The 19,800-nt window shown below is 37.5% G+C and overlaps 2 protein-coding genes and 1 long non-coding RNA gene across 3 annotated transcripts; 2 read left to right on the forward strand and 1 right to left on the reverse strand.

The window, feature by feature from the left end:
• Window positions 1–1,894: 1,894 nt before the first annotated feature.
• LOC109218626 (germin-like protein subfamily 1 member 16) lies at window positions 1,895–2,419 on the reverse strand. The gene has a single exon (XM_019382999.1). The coding sequence runs from the start codon at window positions 2,417–2,419 to the stop codon at window positions 1,895–1,897; it is 525 nt and encodes a 174-aa protein (XP_019238544.1).
• Window positions 2,420–5,499: 3,080 nt separating this feature from the next.
• Window positions 5,500–17,905, forward strand: LOC109218627 (probable leucine-rich repeat receptor-like protein kinase At5g49770). The gene is given in 9 exon segments (XM_019383000.1): window positions 5,500–5,680; window positions 6,246–6,319; window positions 6,401–6,488; window positions 6,988–7,124; window positions 8,061–8,223; window positions 8,226–8,267; window positions 8,366–8,601; window positions 8,965–9,425; window positions 17,874–17,905. Coding segments are annotated over 6 exon segments (1,065 nt in total). The 5' UTR covers window positions 5,500–5,680; window positions 6,246–6,319; window positions 6,401–6,460; the 3' UTR covers window positions 9,424–9,425; window positions 17,874–17,905.
• An 867-nt stretch (window positions 17,906–18,772) lies between these two features.
• On the forward strand, window positions 18,773–19,507 carry LOC109218628. The gene is made up of 3 exons (XR_002066788.1): window positions 18,773–18,801; window positions 18,886–19,085; window positions 19,460–19,507. It is a non-coding gene; the product is annotated as an uncharacterized LOC109218628 (long non-coding RNA).
• Window positions 19,508–19,800: the final 293 nt, after the last annotated feature.

Here is a 19,800-nt window from a genome sequence, read left to right on the forward strand (position 1 = left end):
ATAGCGACCAACGTTGGTCGGTAATCTCAGTATTTCTTTGACCAAGCAAGTCTGACCAGTCCGGTCAACATTTTGACGAAATTATTGACCAAATAGCGACCAACCTTGGTCGCTAATGTATTTAAAATAATTATTTTATTATTTTCTCCAATTTAGAGACCAACGTTGGTCGCTTTTCTTGACAGACAATTTTGGTCACTAAATTCCGGAATTCTAGTAGTGAAAGTAGCCTTTCTTTACGCATAGAATTAAAGTGGATATTATAATAATGAATCATGGTGAAGTGCACCAATTCTACAAGGTTCGTTCCAAAAAGTGGGATGAAATATCACAAACAATAAACTTATTTTTATTCCATAATAAGCCATAACATATCCTCATCCAATACATCACACTCAAATGGAGAGGAAAACCTGTCGTCGGCTACTTATTCATGTGATACAAGCAGTTCAGAGAACCATAATTATTATTAGATCAATATATTTTTGATATAACTAGTCTCTCCGTATGTGCGTTGCGCGTATACCACTTATAAATACAATATAGATAGTTTTAAAAATTGCATAAATGTTATTAAAATATGTTTGAGAAAAAAATTAATCAAAGAAAAAAGTGTACGATCTTGAATATAATAATAAGCTAACTTAATAGAAGAAGAAACTCATACAAAAAACAGTTCTACAAGAGTAGAACGATATTTTGACTTGTATTCATACTGATTGTATTAGTATTTTACCCCTTCTACATAAAATATTTACACCTTTTAGTAAACCTAGAAATGCTAGGTTTAATATCACAAACCTTCAAAGCTCTAAGAAGATATAATTGTATTTTTATTATGAGGAGTATCACAATTATGACAGCATTGTATGGTAAATCTAAAATTTCACCGGTTATAGTTACGTTAACAAATACAAAAAATAAATGAAAATTTTATAAAATAAAAAATATATAAGTATCTTATGATCAATATATTAAAAGTAACATCTTTCACTCATGGATTAAAAACATCACACATTTATTGACATGGCTGCATATTTTTTGTTAGTTGAAGTTGTATATATATACTTATCCGGAAGGAGCAATATAAAATATTTTATACCTCCTTCTGTTGTTTCTAGGTGATAGAATCACAACACCACCCAGACTTATATATGGGTAAAATTATGAGGAAAAATTGAGTTGCATGTATTAATTTAAATAGTATTGGAAGGTTAAAATAAAATTTTAACCATACAATTTTACACCAACAGAATAATCTAGGTTACTTAATAAAAGTTTTATTGAATAAGTAATATTTACCTTACAAAATAAAGTAATACGTTTATAAAATAATTTGCAATTATTTTAGCGTAGGCATATTTTCTAAGTCAATCTGCAAACACTGAAGATGGTAGTTTTTGACTTCTTGCTTCTTGAGTGCTTATAGCAAGATCGATAACAATCACATGTAATGTTATATTCGTCTGTCTATACAAGGCCCTTCTCCTCAATGCTTCAACTAACAAGAGTTCATCATATTATAGAGTGATTGGAACAGATATGGTTGTTCCAAACTTGTACATTTTGTTGGAATTTTCCAAGTGCTAGAATTCTGTAGTGTTAGAAATTTTTCAAGTGCCGTAAACTCTTTTGGCGTTGGAATTGTTTGAAGTGCCGAAAATTACACAATGATTTAATATTTATACGGAGTGGAAAAAATAACTAACACACCTTTCTATGAAAGATGCATCATCCCTTAGAAAAGGATGACACCTTTTACTAATATTATTTAGTACTTTATTTAATTATTTTTATTATTGAATATAAAAGTATATTACTAAAAGGGTATTTTAGTCTTTTAACTTTCTAGTTTAGAGCTTCCTACTTTTAAATTAGTATAGATATAGATATATTAGTTGTTATCCCACCAGAATTGTGATTGGAGATAATCCACAACTTTCTTTTCAACTTGGAATGCTTTGGTGAGAACATAAGGATTGATTGGTGGATCTGAGCCAAAAACTGCATTTGCTACAGTGATAACTCCTGCATCTTGACTACTGAGTCCAGACATTGCAACAGCTTTAGTCTTTCCCACGTTCAACTGAAAATGAATCATACCTTTTGGGAAAACAAACACGTCTCCAGGTTTTAGAATTTTGGTAAATAACTTGTTCTTCATATTTGGACCAGGGTTTGAAAGGACAAAGCCAACGTAGAGAGTACCCTCAAGTACAACAAGAACCTCAGTTGCTCTAGGGTGAGTATGAGGTGGGTTGAGACCATATGGTGCATAATCAATACGAGCTAACGAAATGCCCATAGTGTTGAGTCCAGGTAAATTGTTGACGTTCACATTAGTTACAACTGATCCAAGTTGATTTGAAGTATTTCCAGGTATGTTAAGACCTGATCTAATTCCACTACTAAAAAACATCTGTTTACCGACGTAACAGTACCGACGGACTTTTCTCCGTCGGTATTTCGAAGATATTTTGACCGATCAAAATTTAAATGGGTGTACCGACGGATTCCGTCGGTAATTTACCGACGGACTCCCTCGGAACATTTTGTATTTAAATATATAATATTATTGTACATAATTATTTTGTTTATCTTTTATTACCAATGGACTTCCGTCGGTAATTTAAATATATAATATTAAACATAATTATTTTTTTATTTTTTGTTGCACAATACCGAGGGAGGCCGTCGGTAAGTCCCTCGGTAAATATTTACTTAACTATCTTAGCGGTTCATTAGCCTATTTATTGAAATTTACACTAAGTGGAGGTAATTACACTACTTAAAAATATATTATTGGTAATTAGCTTAGTAATTTATAATTACACAAAGTAAAATTGAATTTGTAGTATCCTTAACTACATCGATTAACCTATACATTAATAAATACATACTAAGAAGAAGTGTACTAGTCGTTTTCATAAGAAATATTAGTGATGGTTTATCTTATAAATTGATAATTACTGTAAGCAGAAGTGTATTAATAGTGTTCTTAAGTAATGTTAATAATTGATTATACATATTGATAATATACTGAGCAAATATGTATTAGTTGTATTTAGCTTGTAGATTGATAATTACATGAAGTATAAGTGCATTAATAATATATCTATACGTAATGTTGGTGATTGATTAGCCTACATACATTGATAATAGCACTAAGTATTAGTGAACTAGTGGCATCCTTATAGAAGTAACGTTAGTGATTGATTAGCTTATACATTGATAACTATACACTAAATAGAAGTTTATTAATGCTATTTGTGAGAAATGTTTGTGATTGTTTATCTTTAATTTAGTTTGATAATTAAAGTAAGTAGAAGTTTATTAGTGCTATCGTTAAGTAATATTAGTGCTATCGTGAAGCAATGCTAGTGATTCATTAGCCTATACATTGATAATTATGCCAATTAAGTAGAAGTGTATTAGTATAGTCTTTAGAACTATTACTGATTGATTAGCTTTATGCATTGAGAATTACACTAAGTATAAGTGTATTCGTAATATCAGTAAGAAATGTTATTGCGATTGATTAGCTTATAAATTGATAATTATGTAAAGTTGAAGTGTATTAGTGACAATTAGCTTATAAATTGATAATTACATTAAGTATAAGTGGATTCGCTGATGATCTATTCTAAATTGATAATTGATGATAGGCTATAATTACGTATTTTAGTCGCTTATTATACTCAAATTTGCTGCACTTATTGAGTTTGAGCTTTAATCGCTAGTGTCTGCACTAATTGTGTGTTTTATGCCTTGTAGGAGTATTCGACTATGTAGATGTTATGGAATGAATTCAAGTGATTTGGAGCTTTGAAATTGAGTAAAGCAATAAATTAAGCCGGATCGTATTCGGGATCAACAGATGATAGTTACATTGATAATACACTAAGTAGAAGTGTATTATTTGTAATTAGTAAGTGTATTAGTTGTAATTAGCTTATAGATTGACATTACACTAAGGGATCGTTTGGTAGGGTGTATAAGAATAATGCTATATGTGCTGTATTAGTAATGCAGAATTAGTAATGCATGTGTTAGTAATGCAAGCATTAGTTATGCAGAGATTATTTTTTATACATTGTTTGGTGTGGTCTATTAAAAACTATAATGCATTGCATAATTTTTTAAAAAAAATAGTTGTTTACAAAAATACCCTATATATTCTTTAGTTTTAAGGGACTTTAAAGATAATTTTTGTCTTTAGACATACTAATTCATGCATTAATAAGGCCTTTGTATTAGTCAATTACCATGGTTTTGCTAATGCATTAGCTATACACAAGATAATACAAATAGGATGTATTAACTAATGCTATGTATTATGCTATACATAGGTGTGAAAGTGTACCAAACAAGATATTACTAATACATTAAAAACTAATGCAAGCGATTATTTTGTGATGACACTCTACCAAACGACCTTCTAAGATAAGTGCATTAGATACACTATCAGAATAAGCATAAATTTGTGGGTGGCTAAGTTTGTAGGGGGTTATAAAGAAACCCCACTTATAAGGGTCATTTTGTGGCTATTTTCCTTTTAAACCCCACAATATAGTTCTTTTTGTGGCTAATTTTATTGGTGGGGGGTTTGTGATAACCTCCGCAAATCGTATTAACTTGTGGAGGTTTATAAATCACCGCAATTCAATATAATATGTAGCGGTTAATAATCTCTAATTTATTTATTTATTTCACCTTATATTTTGTAAAAAAAAGTTGCATAAAAGTGAAGGAGGTTGATCAAAATGAACAATTTGATATAATGTAAGATTATTTCTAACCTCAATATAAATTGAGTCATTCTTCAAACTCTATTTGTTCAACTATATTTTGATTACAGTTAATTGAAAAGCTCTTAACTAAATATGCCGTTATTATATCTTGTCTTTTCTTGAATAAGATTACAAGATTAGGTTCTTGTTGAACAACGTCACCTATGAGGAATAATTAATAGATTAATCGCACATACTTAAAAGAGGGGTTAGAGATAACGAAGCTTTGGCGCGTTTGATGTGAGTCGTTTGAATTGCTAGCTAGAGTTAGTTTGAGAGAATAATTGTAAAAAATACTACTTTTGATCGAGAAATAATTACGTTATGAGAGAATTTATGATCAATAAAGAATAGTTCGGCAAAATTATAGGAAACACGTTAGACACTTATTGAAAAATACCTTTATTTACTTAGTTACTTATTTTTATTGCTTTAACATTTGTTAGTCAATAGCTTAAATACAAATTACAATTTTTATAACTCGAAAATTACTTGAACATATTTTCTTAGTTATATGAGTTGTTTCAAGTTTGTTCTATATTTTAATTTATTATTTGTTAGTAATTTAGTTATATTTTCCAATTTTTAAATTTAAAAAGAAAATGAAAGAGAAAAATAGAGAAAAAAAAGATCTAAAAGACGATATCAGCCACCACCTTTATAGGTTTTAATCTGCACATTAGGGGGTAATTTGGATATTAGACTCAAATTTATGGAACCGGGAAAATTCCCTCTTCTTTTCGCCCCTTTTTTCCCAAAGCGCACAATTAGTTCCCTCTCTTCAACTCACAAATTAGGGTTTAATTTCCTTTCTTCATCATAGCAGGGCTCAATTCCCTCTCGTCATCATCATCTCTACAAAATATTTCGGCGCAATCCGAACAATAAAGGTCTGTATTTTATCATACTCTTGTTTGCTCTAAATCGTCTTTGTTTACTTTCTAATGTAGAGTTCGTACCCGAAATTATTTTCGATATGCCTTTAGAATTTGGATCAATATATTATTAAAAGTACTGGGTTATATTTTGGTTCAATTGATGTGTGGGTTCCTCTATATTCGTTGTTGTGGGGTTTTGAAAAGAAGGATCTCTACTGAGAGGTTGTATATTTGTATTAGGTAGTATTTGGAAGATCTTCTATCATTAAGGATGATTGGAGTTGTCTGTATTTTTGTTTACATGTACAAATGTGTTTGGACTTTGTTTATCCAAAACTGAGCAATTTATCTATGAATTAATTACTGGAGCAACCTGGCCGTCACTCTTATCCTTTGACGGACAAGTTATTTCTATCCTTGTGCAATAAGGGGTCTACGAGTGCGGTCTTTTTTGCCCTGCTCTTCAATGTTGCTTTAGATAGTTGAATTTAATAAAAGGAAATCAAATTTTAATGATTCTTATTTTATTGGTCAATAATTTTTTTGTTGTGCCTTACCCTTTTTTTATAATGTCAAGGTGATGCACATCCATCGCAAGATAAATCCTCCACCAGTGCAAAGGTCTGGTGGGCTGTATGATAGCATTGAGGAGTAAGTTATGTTTATTAACTTTTTTGACTAGACATTCTTTTTAGAGATAACTTAATTTATATAACATACTATTTATTATAGGAAGCTACAACCATTGAAGAATATTTGCAGCATTGAATCCAATTGGATTGAAACAAAAAAATGGTAGCCTTCAGAACAAATAAACACGGTTAGTTCAATGACATCTTGTTATATGGCTACAGGTAAATGAAAACTAGAGATATAAGTCTAAACTAACAGCTTAAATAAATTAATTGCCTATGAATTTCTTTTATCCCTTAACACTATTGTTTACAGAATTATATTGCAGTATAAGAAATAACAAAGATCCCTGGCATTCTTATTGTGAGAATTGATTCTGCTAGCAACTTTTCCAACTCCAATTATATGAACTACAGGTACTAGTTATTTAGCCTACCAATATTGTTTTCTTAAAGTGCTGGGCTTTTGGATTAGCATGAGAGTGATAGTTTTGAAGGATATTGTGATATGGTTAATTGATGAAGAAGAACAACTGAAAGAAACTCAAACATATCACTTATTATTGGAGTTTATGCTTGCCAAAAGAAAAGAGCTACAGAAACTGCTAGAAAGAGTGATCCTTTTGGTGAGTTCTCTGACTGTTCTACAGTTTGCTTCTATTTAATTTGTTTTTTTTATCTATCCAGCTACATGGGATTCAAATAAAGACAATGGTGCTATTCCGCAGTTAAAAGGTGTAAAATCTTTCTCATTTGAGGAGCTGAAAAAATACACCAATAATTTTTCAGAAATCAATTACATTGGATCTGGTGGTTATGGAAAGGTTGGTTTCTATTGACTTTTGATAATACAATGTTATATCATGATGACTGATTAAGAACTGTTGTTTTAATTTACTTGTGGAGACTATTTTCCAACACTCGCATAATTGTTCTTTGTTGTTGATTAACATTTTGTGCAATAAATGTTCAATCCATAGGACGCGTGAAGACTAATATTTCTATAGTGTATCGGTGATAGAAACTAGGAGTCCACCAAACAGTATAGAGGACCAGGTTCTCTATCTGTTCCCACAGCAAAATAAGCAGAAAGTAAATAGCACACGATATTTACATGAAAAACTCCTTACTCATGGGATTAAAAACCACGACCTACCCTAGTAGGATTTCAACTCTACTACATTGAGCAAACTTCAGATTACAACCTATTGCAATATAAGGATTAAACTCTTAATCCCTCACTCCTTACAATGACTCTATTATAAGCCCTTTGCAATACCTCTATTACAAAGCAACAAACCTTGACTAACTTGAAAGTAGGATAGGATTACAAGTGAAGAACAAAATGACATAGACTCAACAAACCTAAGAACTTATGATATCTTCAATGTCGGGATCTGGTCCTTGAGGTTGTAGCTTTGTTCTTGAGAGAGCCTTGAAGGCTGTGGCGGCTCGCACTTGAGAGATATGATTTTTGGATAGCAAGTGTTAAGTTAAACCTTGTATCATGTTCTATATATATGAGGTAAGCATGTGAGAAGAGATAGGATCTTTTATTTTGGCCTTAGCAAGCTACAGTTGTGCTATTGTAATGCTGCCCGTCGGTACAGTGAAGCAGCTTTTACAGCTGTAGAGTTGATCGTACGACGGCCAAGGGAACTGATCACATCTGGTCCTATCTGGTTCCTCGAGAAGGTTGGACCAACATCAAAACATGAAGAACATATCATATCACTTAAAACTTTTTGCGGGACATACAGGTATACAGAGGCACACTTCCAGATGAACAACTTGTTGCAATTAAAAGAGCAGAGCAAGGATCTAAGCAGGGTGCCCTTGAGTTTAAAACTGAGATTGAGATTCTCTCTAGGTTTCATCACAAAAATGTTGTCAGCCTTTTAGGCTTTTGTTTCGGGCAAGGTGAACAGAATATATACCAAATGGCTCCTTGAAAGAAAGTCTTTCTGGTATGTGAACTCCTATTGACTGTTGTTTAGAGAATCAGCTGTAGGTTCACTACACATAGAGGGGTTACGTGACCCATGACTAATGTCAATTTTTGCAGGGAAGTCTGGGATTAAGTTAGATTGGAAGAGAAGACTTCAGATAGCCCTTGGAGCAGCCAGAGGCTTGCAATATCTTCATGATCATGTTGACCCTCCTATCATCCACCGAGATATCAAATCGAATAACATCTTGCTGGATGAGCACTTGAATGCGAAAGTTGATGATTTTGGTCTCTCCAAGTCAATGAGTGAGCCAGAAAAGGGTTACGTCAGCACTCAGGTTAAAGGAACAATGGTAGGTCCAGACTTTATAACTAAATGCTGCATATCATATGGTGGTGTTTTTCAGTTTCTATAAGTAAAATGATCTCACGTCTTTATTGGAGTATTAGAAGATAAAACAAACAAAAGAAAGAAAACCGTTCATATATAAGCACGTGCAGAAAGTGTGTGATACAATTTTCTTCAGAGAATGTGCGATCACATTTTCTGCTTGATAACGCGAGAAAACTCCTAACTTTTTCGCATGACATTGCTTTCTGGTTTTAACAAAGTGTATGGAACTTTGGAATTTTAAAACCTGAACACGTTTCAACTTTGCTGAAGAATTTGTAACTGAACACATTCAATGAGCTGCTGTGTACTTTTATTTGCTTAGGGCTACATAGATCCAGAGTATTACACATCACAACAGTTGACTGAGAAGAGTGATGTCTATAGCTTCGGAGTTGTGCTACTAGAGCTTATAACAGCAAGGAGCCCTATTGTGAGAGGGAAATATATTGTGAAGGAAGTAAAGCAAGCAATAGATAAGTCTAAAGACATGTACAACATTGGTGGTTTCGTTGATCCCGCTATCCCCTCAAGCATGACACCTATGAGCTTCAGGAAGTTTGTGGATCTAGCTTTAAGGTGCGTCGAAGAAGCAGGAATTCATAGGCCAACAATGTATGAGGTCCTGAAAGAGATAGAGAACATCATGGAAATAGATGGAATGAACACTTATGCTGAATCAAGATCAACTTCTGCTAGCTGTGAAGGAACCAGCATAGCCTGTAACCATCCTTACAGTGAAGAAAGCCTAGTTCGCTACAGCGGGGGCACCAATTCACAATAAGTGTACAAACTTTTCTCCTTGAGCCAACAGCTTTTACTAAATGTGCTTTGGCACTACCTGTACTGCTAGAGAAATGGAAAATGATATGTAAATACAAATCGCGTCCTTGCGTACATTCTCTGTGGGTGATTTCGCGTAGAGTATTAAGAGCAGTGAACAGCCTTATACTAGAACTGATCCAAAAGTTCAAGTATGTTTGTGAATTCATATCAATCAAGTATCTCCTCTCTGACATTATATGCTTAATTGGTTGGAAATATTCATTTCCTTACATGTACCATCGGGCCTCCTTTGTGCTGAAAATTGTGTCTCCGGAGTCTATGCTGTTTCCTCAGAAAAATTAACCAATTGGCATAATCATCATTGTTGTTTGACAAAAAAGTGTTGAGCTTTTTGTTAAACTAATTAATGATAAAGCAGAGGATGAATCTTAGTTAAATATAATAAATTCTAGATCTAATATTGAAGGATTTCAACAGTACGGATAATGTTTAAGGATAGTGAATATCATATATGAGCTGAATGATTGCTAATGAATGTTATGATAATAAGAGCATGCAATAAATGTAGACAGTGGCAATAAATGTAATAAGAGGGAATTTATCATCCAAATATTATTCACCTGACAGCAACGTGGAAGGATGGGAAGTGAAGATAGATAAAGAATCCTCGGATCTAGCAAACAGAGAATGAATAATGTATGTTGAGCCAAGTAGTCAGTGAACAAGACAGTATTTGTATATTCCTCTTTGTCAACTCTTTACAAAGTGTGCTTATCAAAAAGTGAAGATCCCCCTTTTGTTCTCTATCTTTTCCTATTTATAAGGGATATTCCCAAGAAACCCTAAAAAGTACAATATAAGGAATATCCAAAGGAATATTCCTCGTGTTCATGTCTAAGCCTATCCTGCCGTTACTTTTTTACTCCACTTGCTCGTCCTCGGCAATAATCCTTCTAAGCATGACTCCTCGTTGTTATGCCGTGATCGACCCTGTCCTCGACCTAATTTATCTGCAGTTATCAAGTCGCCAAATTTGGACCAATACAGTTAGTCCCTCCACTTGTTGAGGTTGTGATCTTGCACGCCCTCGAGAAGCGGACCTGATTTGCGTCCGTTTAGGAGAAATTTGGTCGTATTGATTAGGTCGAAACGGCCGAGGTCAAAAAGAAGTAGCGTGGCCAACAAGGGTGCGGTTGGTGTGGCTGACGTGGGGTGATGTCGTAGCCACGCGCGTCATCATTACGCGTCTTCCCGAGGGTGCGTCTGTGCTTTTGTCGTTTTGATTTTGGTGCCATTGTCGGTCTGTTGCTTCGATTTTGGTGCCAACCAGCCTTATAAATAGATGGAAGGGGGCTTCATTTTTGAAAATTTTCACCATTTCTCATTTTGCAGGTGCATTGCTCCCTTTTGATCTTCTTCTCTGATCTCCGCTTTCAATTCCTTGCAGCTTCCTCAATTTTAATTCCTGACTTCTTACCCAGTAAATACCTTCTTTATATTTTATTGCAAGCGTTTTGCTATGGAAATATGTCCAACTCCCCTCATATTCATGACGAGGTTTTCGATGCCACTCCATTATCAGTGGCTCTTCCTCCCGGCGGTGAGGAATTCATGGCTGAAGAGGAAGAAAGCTTCCCCACCGCGGAGGACATAGTCCCCAAGAACCCTTTGGTTAGAAACAATTTCCCAAAGGAACCCGCTCCTACTACTGCTCAGAAGCTTTCTGAGACGGGATCGCCTCACATAGCCGACCTCCGGTCTAAATATAGCATCCCTCCTCATATCGAAATTGTTCCAACCGGAAGCGACATCGTAGAGGTTCATCGACCCAGATATTATGCCTTCTACGTCTATCCGTTCTTAATTGGCTATTCTCTTCCTCTCCTCCCGCTGGCGGAGGAGTTTTGCCGATTTTACAATGTCTCCCCGGCGCAACTCTCCCCTTATTTGTATAAGGTTTTCCTGATGCTAGCGAAGTATGCAGAGTTGGCCGGCTGTGAGGTCAACCTTCGCCACCTGCTGCATCTATTTTCGCCTAGATTTTATAGAGGCACTTTGATACACTTACGACATCGTGGGACTAGAGGATTGGTGGTCGGGATGGACGATAAGATGAATAGGCAGTTTTGGCATAAGTACTTCTTCATCAAGACCGAGAACCTGATGGCGGAGCCAACTGGGTTTCCCGAGCAATGGAACTATAATCGTAAGTACCTTACCGTAAGCCCGTTATTTTCTTTCATTCTTTCATTTTCGGCTCACTCGCGACATCTTTGTTTTTCAGCTGAGAGGCGTGCACCTTCTCTCGTCTTCGGTATTGAAGATTAGGTGGCTCACGTGTTACCCCACACCGTGGGAATTCGTGATTGGGCGTCCTTCCACAAGCGTTTTGGACCCAAAATCCCGTCCGGTAAGTGTCATTTCTACTCAGTTTATTGCTGTTTACTATTGCTCTTTGACATGACCTCCCTTTGGTATTAGGTCGGCGAGTTTCCAAGAAGAAGGCTCCAGTGCCCGCATTCCGCCAAGCTATCGCGTCGGCTGGAATGCAATTTGCCTTGGCTGAGTCCGCTCGAGGGAGTCGGACTCAAGTTTCGCCGATGAGGGACTCCGCCCCTCAAACTGTTGCTGTTCAGGACGAGATCTCTTCCCAGCCCATCTATCACCTTGTGGATGAGCCATCTGACGGTGAGGAGTCACTGTCGAGGAAAAGGCGAAGAGTGGAAACCGGGAAGGCCGTTGTCGCTGACGTCGAACCGAAAAAATCCATCGCCTTGGAAGCGGAATCTACGCTTACACTGAACGTAGAGACCGTCTTCAAGGCAGATGCCGTTATGGAGGAGGCCCTCTTGGGTCGAGGGGGTTCGTAGTAGCAGAGAGCTTACACAAGCCATAGAAGGTGGCGCATCATCGGCGGCTGGGTTAGTAGAGCGGTCCTTGTGGGGGACGACGACTCTGGCTCGGATATCGACCCCGAGGAGGTACGGGCCTTCCTGGAAAGGAACACTCGTGTGGAGGTGAGGACGGAGGGTCCTAACCGACACATAGTCATTCCCATGGACTATGACCTTTTGGACAACTCAGAGCGGGCGGTGCCAGCCTTTGCTCCCTTGTGCGCGGATTCTGAGAACACGACGCTACAGGCGATGAACGATGCAGATCTGTCGTTGGGCATATCCGGCATGGCTCTGCGAGTGAGTGCTCTTTTTTTTTTGTTAGGATTTGTTTTGTATGTGTGATCTGCTCACACTTACTCCTCTCTTTTGTTTGTCAGACTCTCATCATGAGGATCGAGCGTGACCCGCGGGAGGAGCGGAGGATGACCATTTTCAAGAAGATGACCTCCAAGTACAAGGGGTACCGTACTAAGCACCGAACGCTGGTCGACTTCCTTAGCCAGGATGGCGAATTTCAGTCGCTTCCTGACGGGCTTAAACAGAAAGATGATGAGTTGGAGAAGAAAGGTGAAGATCCAAGGGAGAGGGACGATGAGCTTATGAGGTTTATCGGTAGGTGCATCGAGCATGAGGCAGATCTTAAGGCCAAAGAGGACGAGCTCGAGGTGAGCTAGGGGGTGATCGCTGAGAACTCCGACCTTCAAACGCAGTTGGCATCCTTAACGGCTAAACTCGGGCAGAGGGAGGCAAGGACCGTCGATCTAAGGCGTGAGCTGGGTTCTAAGATCGAGGAATTGGGTTGTGCCGAGAAAGGCAGAATGGCCGCTATGGCTGAGGCGGCGGCCCTTGAAGATGCCCTCCGCATTTGCAGGTCCGAGCGGGCTAATGAGGTGGAGGTGTCAGCGCTTAAGGTGGCGAGGTTAGAGGAACGGATCCAGGATTTGGAGGCGGAGTTGCCTGGGTTAAACGAGCAGGTCGTTGCCTTGAGGGCCGAGGAGGCGACGGCAATCACAGCCGTCCACATCTCATACTTCTGCTAATCCCGGTGTGCCGCAGGAGTTGTATGAGAAGTGGGTTCATGCCGAGGCTGACGTGTATAAATCTTTGAAGGCCGCTGGGAAGGTTTTCGAAGCGGAGCTTGAGGGCGTCCGTGTCAAGGCACGTGCAACCCGTGAAGCTTGTGGTTACGACCCTAGTACGTCTAGCGGAGATGAGGATGATGACACCACGGATAGGCTTGCCTCTGATCCTTGGTACGATGATGAGTACGCCGATGGGGATGGTGTGGTGTGAAACTGTTGTACTTAGTTTTTGTTTTGCTTTGCTATTTTTGCGAGGGCGTTCTCGAACCCCTTTGTAAAATGTTGTAATTTGAACAATTGAAATGGAATGATTGCCTTTTTGCTATGTATTTCCGGATTCTTGTTATCTTTTTTGTTTGCTATGCGGTAAAGTCCTTGACTTTTTCGGCCGCTTGCACGTAGTGTTTTGGCGTAGTCGATCATAGAGTAACTCGAGCGAGGTCGAATGTAAAGTGAGTCGAGCGAGGTCGAATGTAAAGTGATTCGAGCGAGGTCGAATGTAAAGTGATTCGAGCGAGGTCGAAGGTAAAGTGATTCGAGCGAGGTCGAATGTAAATTGATTCGAGAGAGGTCGAATGTAAAGTGATTCGAGCGAGGTCGAATGTAAAGTGATTCGAGTGAGGTCGAATGTAAAGTAATTCGAGCGAGGTCGAATGTAAAGTGTAGAACGACTTGGTGGAGTTGTGCAAAAATGCTGCTTTATTTCATTCCTTGGAGAATATTACATGTTTCTATTTGTTCAATCATTTTCATTGTTAAATTCCATTTTTATAAAAACCTAGGTTTTTCAACTAAACCCACAATTTATACACCCTTAGTAGTTTCGCAAGCCATGTTGAATCTGCTTAGTACTCGGGCCGTAGGCACCATTTGGTCATGAAGGCTGAGTTTCTCTACGACCCTCGATCGAATGATGTTGGCCGAGCTATCTAGATCAATTAACACACGTTTAACCCGAGTTTTATTCATGAGTACAGAAATTACCAGCGCATCATTATGGGGCTGCATGATTCCTAATGCATCCTCGTCGTTGAAAGATAAAGTTCCTTCTGGTAAGTAATCTTGGGTCCGTTTTTCCCTTGTGATTGATACTTTGGTGCGCTTTATCATTGGACCTTGAGGAACATCGACCCCTCCGATGATCATATGTGATGTGCTGAGGTTCATCTTGCTCATTTTATTTATTGGAATTCGTGTTTTCTAAAATGATTCTTGGCTCGGTCGCTCAGAAATTCTCGAAGGTGCCCGTTGTTGAATAATCGGGCTACTTCTTCTCTCAATTGTCGACAATCCTCCGTTCTATGGCCATGTGTGCCATGATACTTGCATATTTGGTTGGGATCCCTTTGGGCTGGATCGGTTTGTAAAGGGCGAGGCCACTTTGTATCTTTGATACGTCCGATAGCCGATATAATGGCAGCTGCGTCAATATTAAAGTTGTACTCTAATAATCGTGGTGCTTCTTTAGGTCCGATAGGTCTGTCGAACCGCTCTTGCTCATGAGCCCTCGAGAGCTCTGGCCTCGATAACTTCTCCTTTCATTTCATGCAGAATTTTGCCCAGGTCTGCTGTTCCTTCGATCTCCATTATATGGAGGTATATCTTGACTTTACAAATTGTCAGCTTCTGTCTTTCCATACGGAGTCTGGCACTTTTCTGGTCTATTTTGTCTTTATATGGCCGGTCTTTCTTTCCCTTTTTCTGATCGAAAGATCTTTTTTGACGCGCTATCGCTATAAAGGTTACACCTCTCTATTCAACCTCAATTCTCCGTCAATATCCCTCTTGATTCTATCAACGGGTTTGATAGGATAAACAAACCCGGAAGGAGCCCCAAGTTGATCGTCTTTGACCCTGATCTTCGATTGGTACCGATTATGCGCATCGGCCCAAGTCACAGCAGGGTACTCTATCAGATTCTGCTACAACTGCTGCGAAGCCACCGAACTTCGAACATTGAGTCCTTGGGTGAAAGCTTGAACAGCCCATTCATCAATAACCGATGATAGGTCCATCCGTTCCATTTGGAATTGAGACACGAATTCCCTGAGCATTTCATTGTCCTTCTACCTTACCTTGAAAAGGTCTGATTTCTTGGTTTCGACCTTGATGGCCCCGGCGTGTGCCTTTACGAAAGAATTTGCAAGCATAGCAAATGAGTCAATAGAATTAGGTGGTAAATTATGGTACCATATCATAGCTCCCTTTGACAATGTCTCTCCGAATTTCTTTAGCATGACAGATTCGATCTCGTCATCCTCTAGATCATTCCGTTTGATAGCACATGTGTAAGAGGTGACATGCTTGTTTAGATCGGTTATTCCATTATACTTAGGAATCTCGGGCATGCGAAATTTCTTGGGGATCGTCTTTAAAGCCGCGCTCGGGGGGAAAGGATTTTGCACGAACTACTTGGAGTCACTACCAGAAAATGGGCCTATGGGAACAGTTATTTTGGCAACGGTTCACAAACCGTTGCCATAGATCAGATATAGTAACGGTTGAAACCGTTACAGTAGAATTTAGATGCTATCAGCACACTATTGACATCAAACCGTTGCAAATGTAAAAACACTGTTGCCATAGAGTTTTGTTTCGCAACGGATTTGTAAACCGTCCCAATAGACATGTATATGGCAACGGTTTTGGGAAAAAATTGCTATGGGAACGGTTATTCATTCCCCCTCATTTTTTCCACTAAAAGTTTATTGGCCCGCCAAGCTAATTAATTAAGTGACCTGTATTTTATAGTTTTTAACTAATTCAATACAAAAACCCCTCCGCCCATCGAAAAACTACTCCCAGTACTGTATCCAAACTCCCATCGTCGAACACCCAAAATCCCCTCGTCGATACACCAAAAATCCCCTATCTGATCTCTTTTCTTTTTGCATCGTTGCCGAGTTTAAGATTAATGGCTGAGTTTCATCAAATACCTCTTCATTAGACCTCCATAATCATCAAACCCTAGAGTTCCCAAAGGCCAAAACTGTGAGGACAGTCGGGGTCTTTCCGGAAAATCTGAAAGACACTTCCGTCGGTCTTTTCGGCACTTCTTCAAGGACAGTTGCTTCTCCGACACTCCTACCCCAAATCCCCAAATTTTAAAATCAGATTTGTGCTCGAATCAGAGAAGCCCAAAATCACCATAGCCTGGTAATTTTCTTAATTCTTTTGGTCATTTTTACTGTTTTTGTTACCAATTCTATACGTTTTTACTGTGTTTTTTAGTTCTTGGCAAAAAGGTTCTTAATTCATGCCGTAGTCTTTTGGGTTTTGTGTTTAATTCATGTTGTAGTCCTGTGTTTTTAGTTCTGTGTTTAAAAGCGATTTCATGAGGTGAGAATATATTTTAATTAATCATGGTTAAATGCTAGAAGTTTATAAACAATCATATGTCATGTATCTATTGAATTAGTGCATATAGTCGTATAAGTATTCAAAAACGTTGTACACGAAGGCATTGCTGGCGACTATCATGTACCCTAGATATATTGCAGAAGGTTCTAGGTAGAAAATATTCCCCTGATGCTGCTTCAGATGTAGATTTTTCATGTTGCAACCTAATTGTTTTTGTACTTTAAATTGCAGACTTAGGAAGTGGCAGAAACAATGAAAGATGGATTAACCCTGAAAAAGTCATTAATACTAAGGCCCAACTGAAGCAACTATTCCTAGTATAAAATTTAAATGCCTAGCAAATATGTTCATTGTTGTGTTAGTCTTCCTAGCAATTCCATCAACTAATTTTGAACATGTATCTTCGAAGTTTGTATATGTTACTTTATATGGACTGTTGCTTTATATATCACATTCATATGCAGTCCTGATTATGTTTGTTTTTATTATAAATTCCTAAATTTCTTCTTGTATATTGGCATGCATCGTTTGGAAATGCCTAAAGTTTATCTGATAATGCTTTTCTCAAGGTATATTTCTTGTGTGTATTGAGAACAACAGGCTCTATCCCAGTGTTTACACTCTCAGTTGTATTGGATGGTATGTAAATTTTATTTGTAAATATAAGAACAGTTACATCTTATCAGTTTAGCCTGACTTGCTAGAACATCGAAAATATTAATTAAACAGCCTACCAATGTAAACAATATTATATGTTGGAAATCTCTTATTTCATTCTTCTATTTTCAGCGTAGCTAGCTTGATTTATTGTACTCTCTTATTCCGTCTGGTGATTCTAATTGTTTGACTTCTAAATTATAAGCTGAGCTGAAGAAACACATCAATGGTGTAACTAAGGGTTAATGCCAGTGTCTATTTTGAGCATAATTATTGTTTGACTTCTAATTGTTTGCTTTCTGAAAGCCTCTCAGAATTATCATAATGGGGCAGATTATCCCCTTTTAGACAACTTGCTTCGAGATTCTTTATTCTCAAATTTATTATGGGTAATATTCAGCGAAAAGATTATGACATTCCTGACAAGGCGAAACAATGGGTTTTTGAATCAGTTTATAGTGCTTGGAGAAAGTATAAGAGTCAATTGAAGACAAATCACTTCAAAGCCTATGAGAATGATGAGCTTCGAATGGAGAATATGCCAGTAGATGTTCCAGAATCTCACTTTAAGGATCTTCTTAAATATTGGAACTCCGATCCTCACAAGGTAATTACATCCAGAATCTCTTGTCTAGTCTTTGGTAAGTGAACCATAACAACACTTGAAACTATAGGTAGGGAGGTAACACATACTAGGTCAAATGATCAGCTATTCAGCTCACATGCCTCTTATGTGCCATTATTCCTTTATGTGTCTTATTTGGTACTGTTCATTTGGAGCTTGATTACTTGAATCAAAGACTCAAATTCATTTTTCTTTCTTGTTGCTGTCGAATTTTGATCGAGACCTTGTCGTCAAGTTTTTAGTTCAAATATTTCGAGCAGCTTTTATATTTGCTTGTTTGGATGCAGTTTTGATAGGCATTGCACGATCTCATTTTGAATTCTTTTCTGACAAATTGTTCTACTTTTGGTTTACTTGATTGAGAAATAGTTGTTTTTTGTTAGTCATTGAGGATGGGGAAGCCTTATTTTCATTTTCGAAAACGTACATTAGGAAGGATTATTGGTTGGCTCCAACTTGTGCTTGGGGGGCTTCTTATATTTGTAAGCCTTTCCAGTTTATTTAGCGTGAAAGCAGTGCATGATGGTTTTAACATATGCCGCCAATCTTTATGGCGTGAAAGCAGTGCATGGAGCAAAGGAATTATTATTGTCGGACCGCTACGATGTTCGAATTGCCCACAATATAGTAGGAAAATGCAATGTTCATTCTTTTAGGAACTATACTAAGCTTGAGAATGTTGGTCCGGAGGATTACTGCTGCCGGTTCAAGTATAAAACGGCAACTGGAGCTTTTGTGCCAGCTATGGTTCCAATGTAAGTGTATGAAATTCCGCATGGTTGCTGATTGAAGTTGAGTAATGTTTTTTATGCTCATAATCCTTTTTTGTTGCTCTGAAGGTATTGCAAATGCGAGATGCCATTTAATCCGGATGAGTTTATGGTAAACAATATTGATGAGAATAGTCAAGTAAATTCGATAACTTGGTCTTTCTCTTCTCTTCTCAATCTCTGTATTTGGGCTACGGAAAGACTAATTTTCATGTCAGGGATATAACTTAGAGCCTCAGACAACCAAATTAAAAGAAAAGGCCATTTTGGTAAGTTGATAGTGTATCTAGAATCTAGATAGGCTTGGCTTTACTAAAACTCATTTAGTAGTTCTCCTATGCAATGTAGATAAGTACATTTTGGTGCTTTTAACCCCTTAGAAAATTAAAATTGGTTTCACAATGACTTATGCTGATATGGTCGTCTTGTATAGTGCAAGATAGACCGTCCAAATTGTAGATATTTAATTGCTTGAAAAACGTGAAATGGTAAAATGGAGGACACGATCTGCTATTACCAGTGATGTTGCTTGCTTTTCCCAATCAATTTCTTGACAGAGTTCCTCCTCCTCCTTATGTACTTTATCTTGACTTGACCATATTCTTATCTTGCTTTTTGACATCTTCCTTTTTCTGTTGTTCAGAGCCAGAGTAACAATAAACAAGAAAGATACATTTATGGCATGCTCGCTTTTGCGCTATTAGAACTTGGCCGATACACAGATGCAGAAGAAGCTGCAAACAAAGGCTTTGAGATTGATAGTGAAGATGCCTGGACACATCATGCTGTGAGTTACTCTTTCCTTTCTAGATGATATCTGCTAGTCAAAAATGCTAATATTAGTTGGATTGGCTAAGGAAGTCGTCAAAATACATGCAAATATGTTGGCGGCTGGAGGAAATTCATTTATTCATTCAGTGCTATTCTAGTATAATATTTTTTGCTTTTCTCATGACAATCTGCATGCAGCTTTGTCATGTTTAT

The sequence above is a fragment of the Nicotiana attenuata genome, unplaced genomic scaffold (genome assembly GCF_001879085.1).
Source record: "Nicotiana attenuata strain UT unplaced genomic scaffold, NIATTr2, whole genome shotgun sequence".
NCBI lineage: Eukaryota > Viridiplantae > Streptophyta > Magnoliopsida > Solanales > Solanaceae > Nicotiana > Nicotiana attenuata.

What these genes read in the sequence shown, in the direction of transcription:
- LOC109218626 (XM_019382999.1), bottom strand. Translation starts at nt 2,419, where the DNA reads ATGTTTTTTAGTAGTGGAATTAGATCAGGTCTTAACATACCTGGAAAT.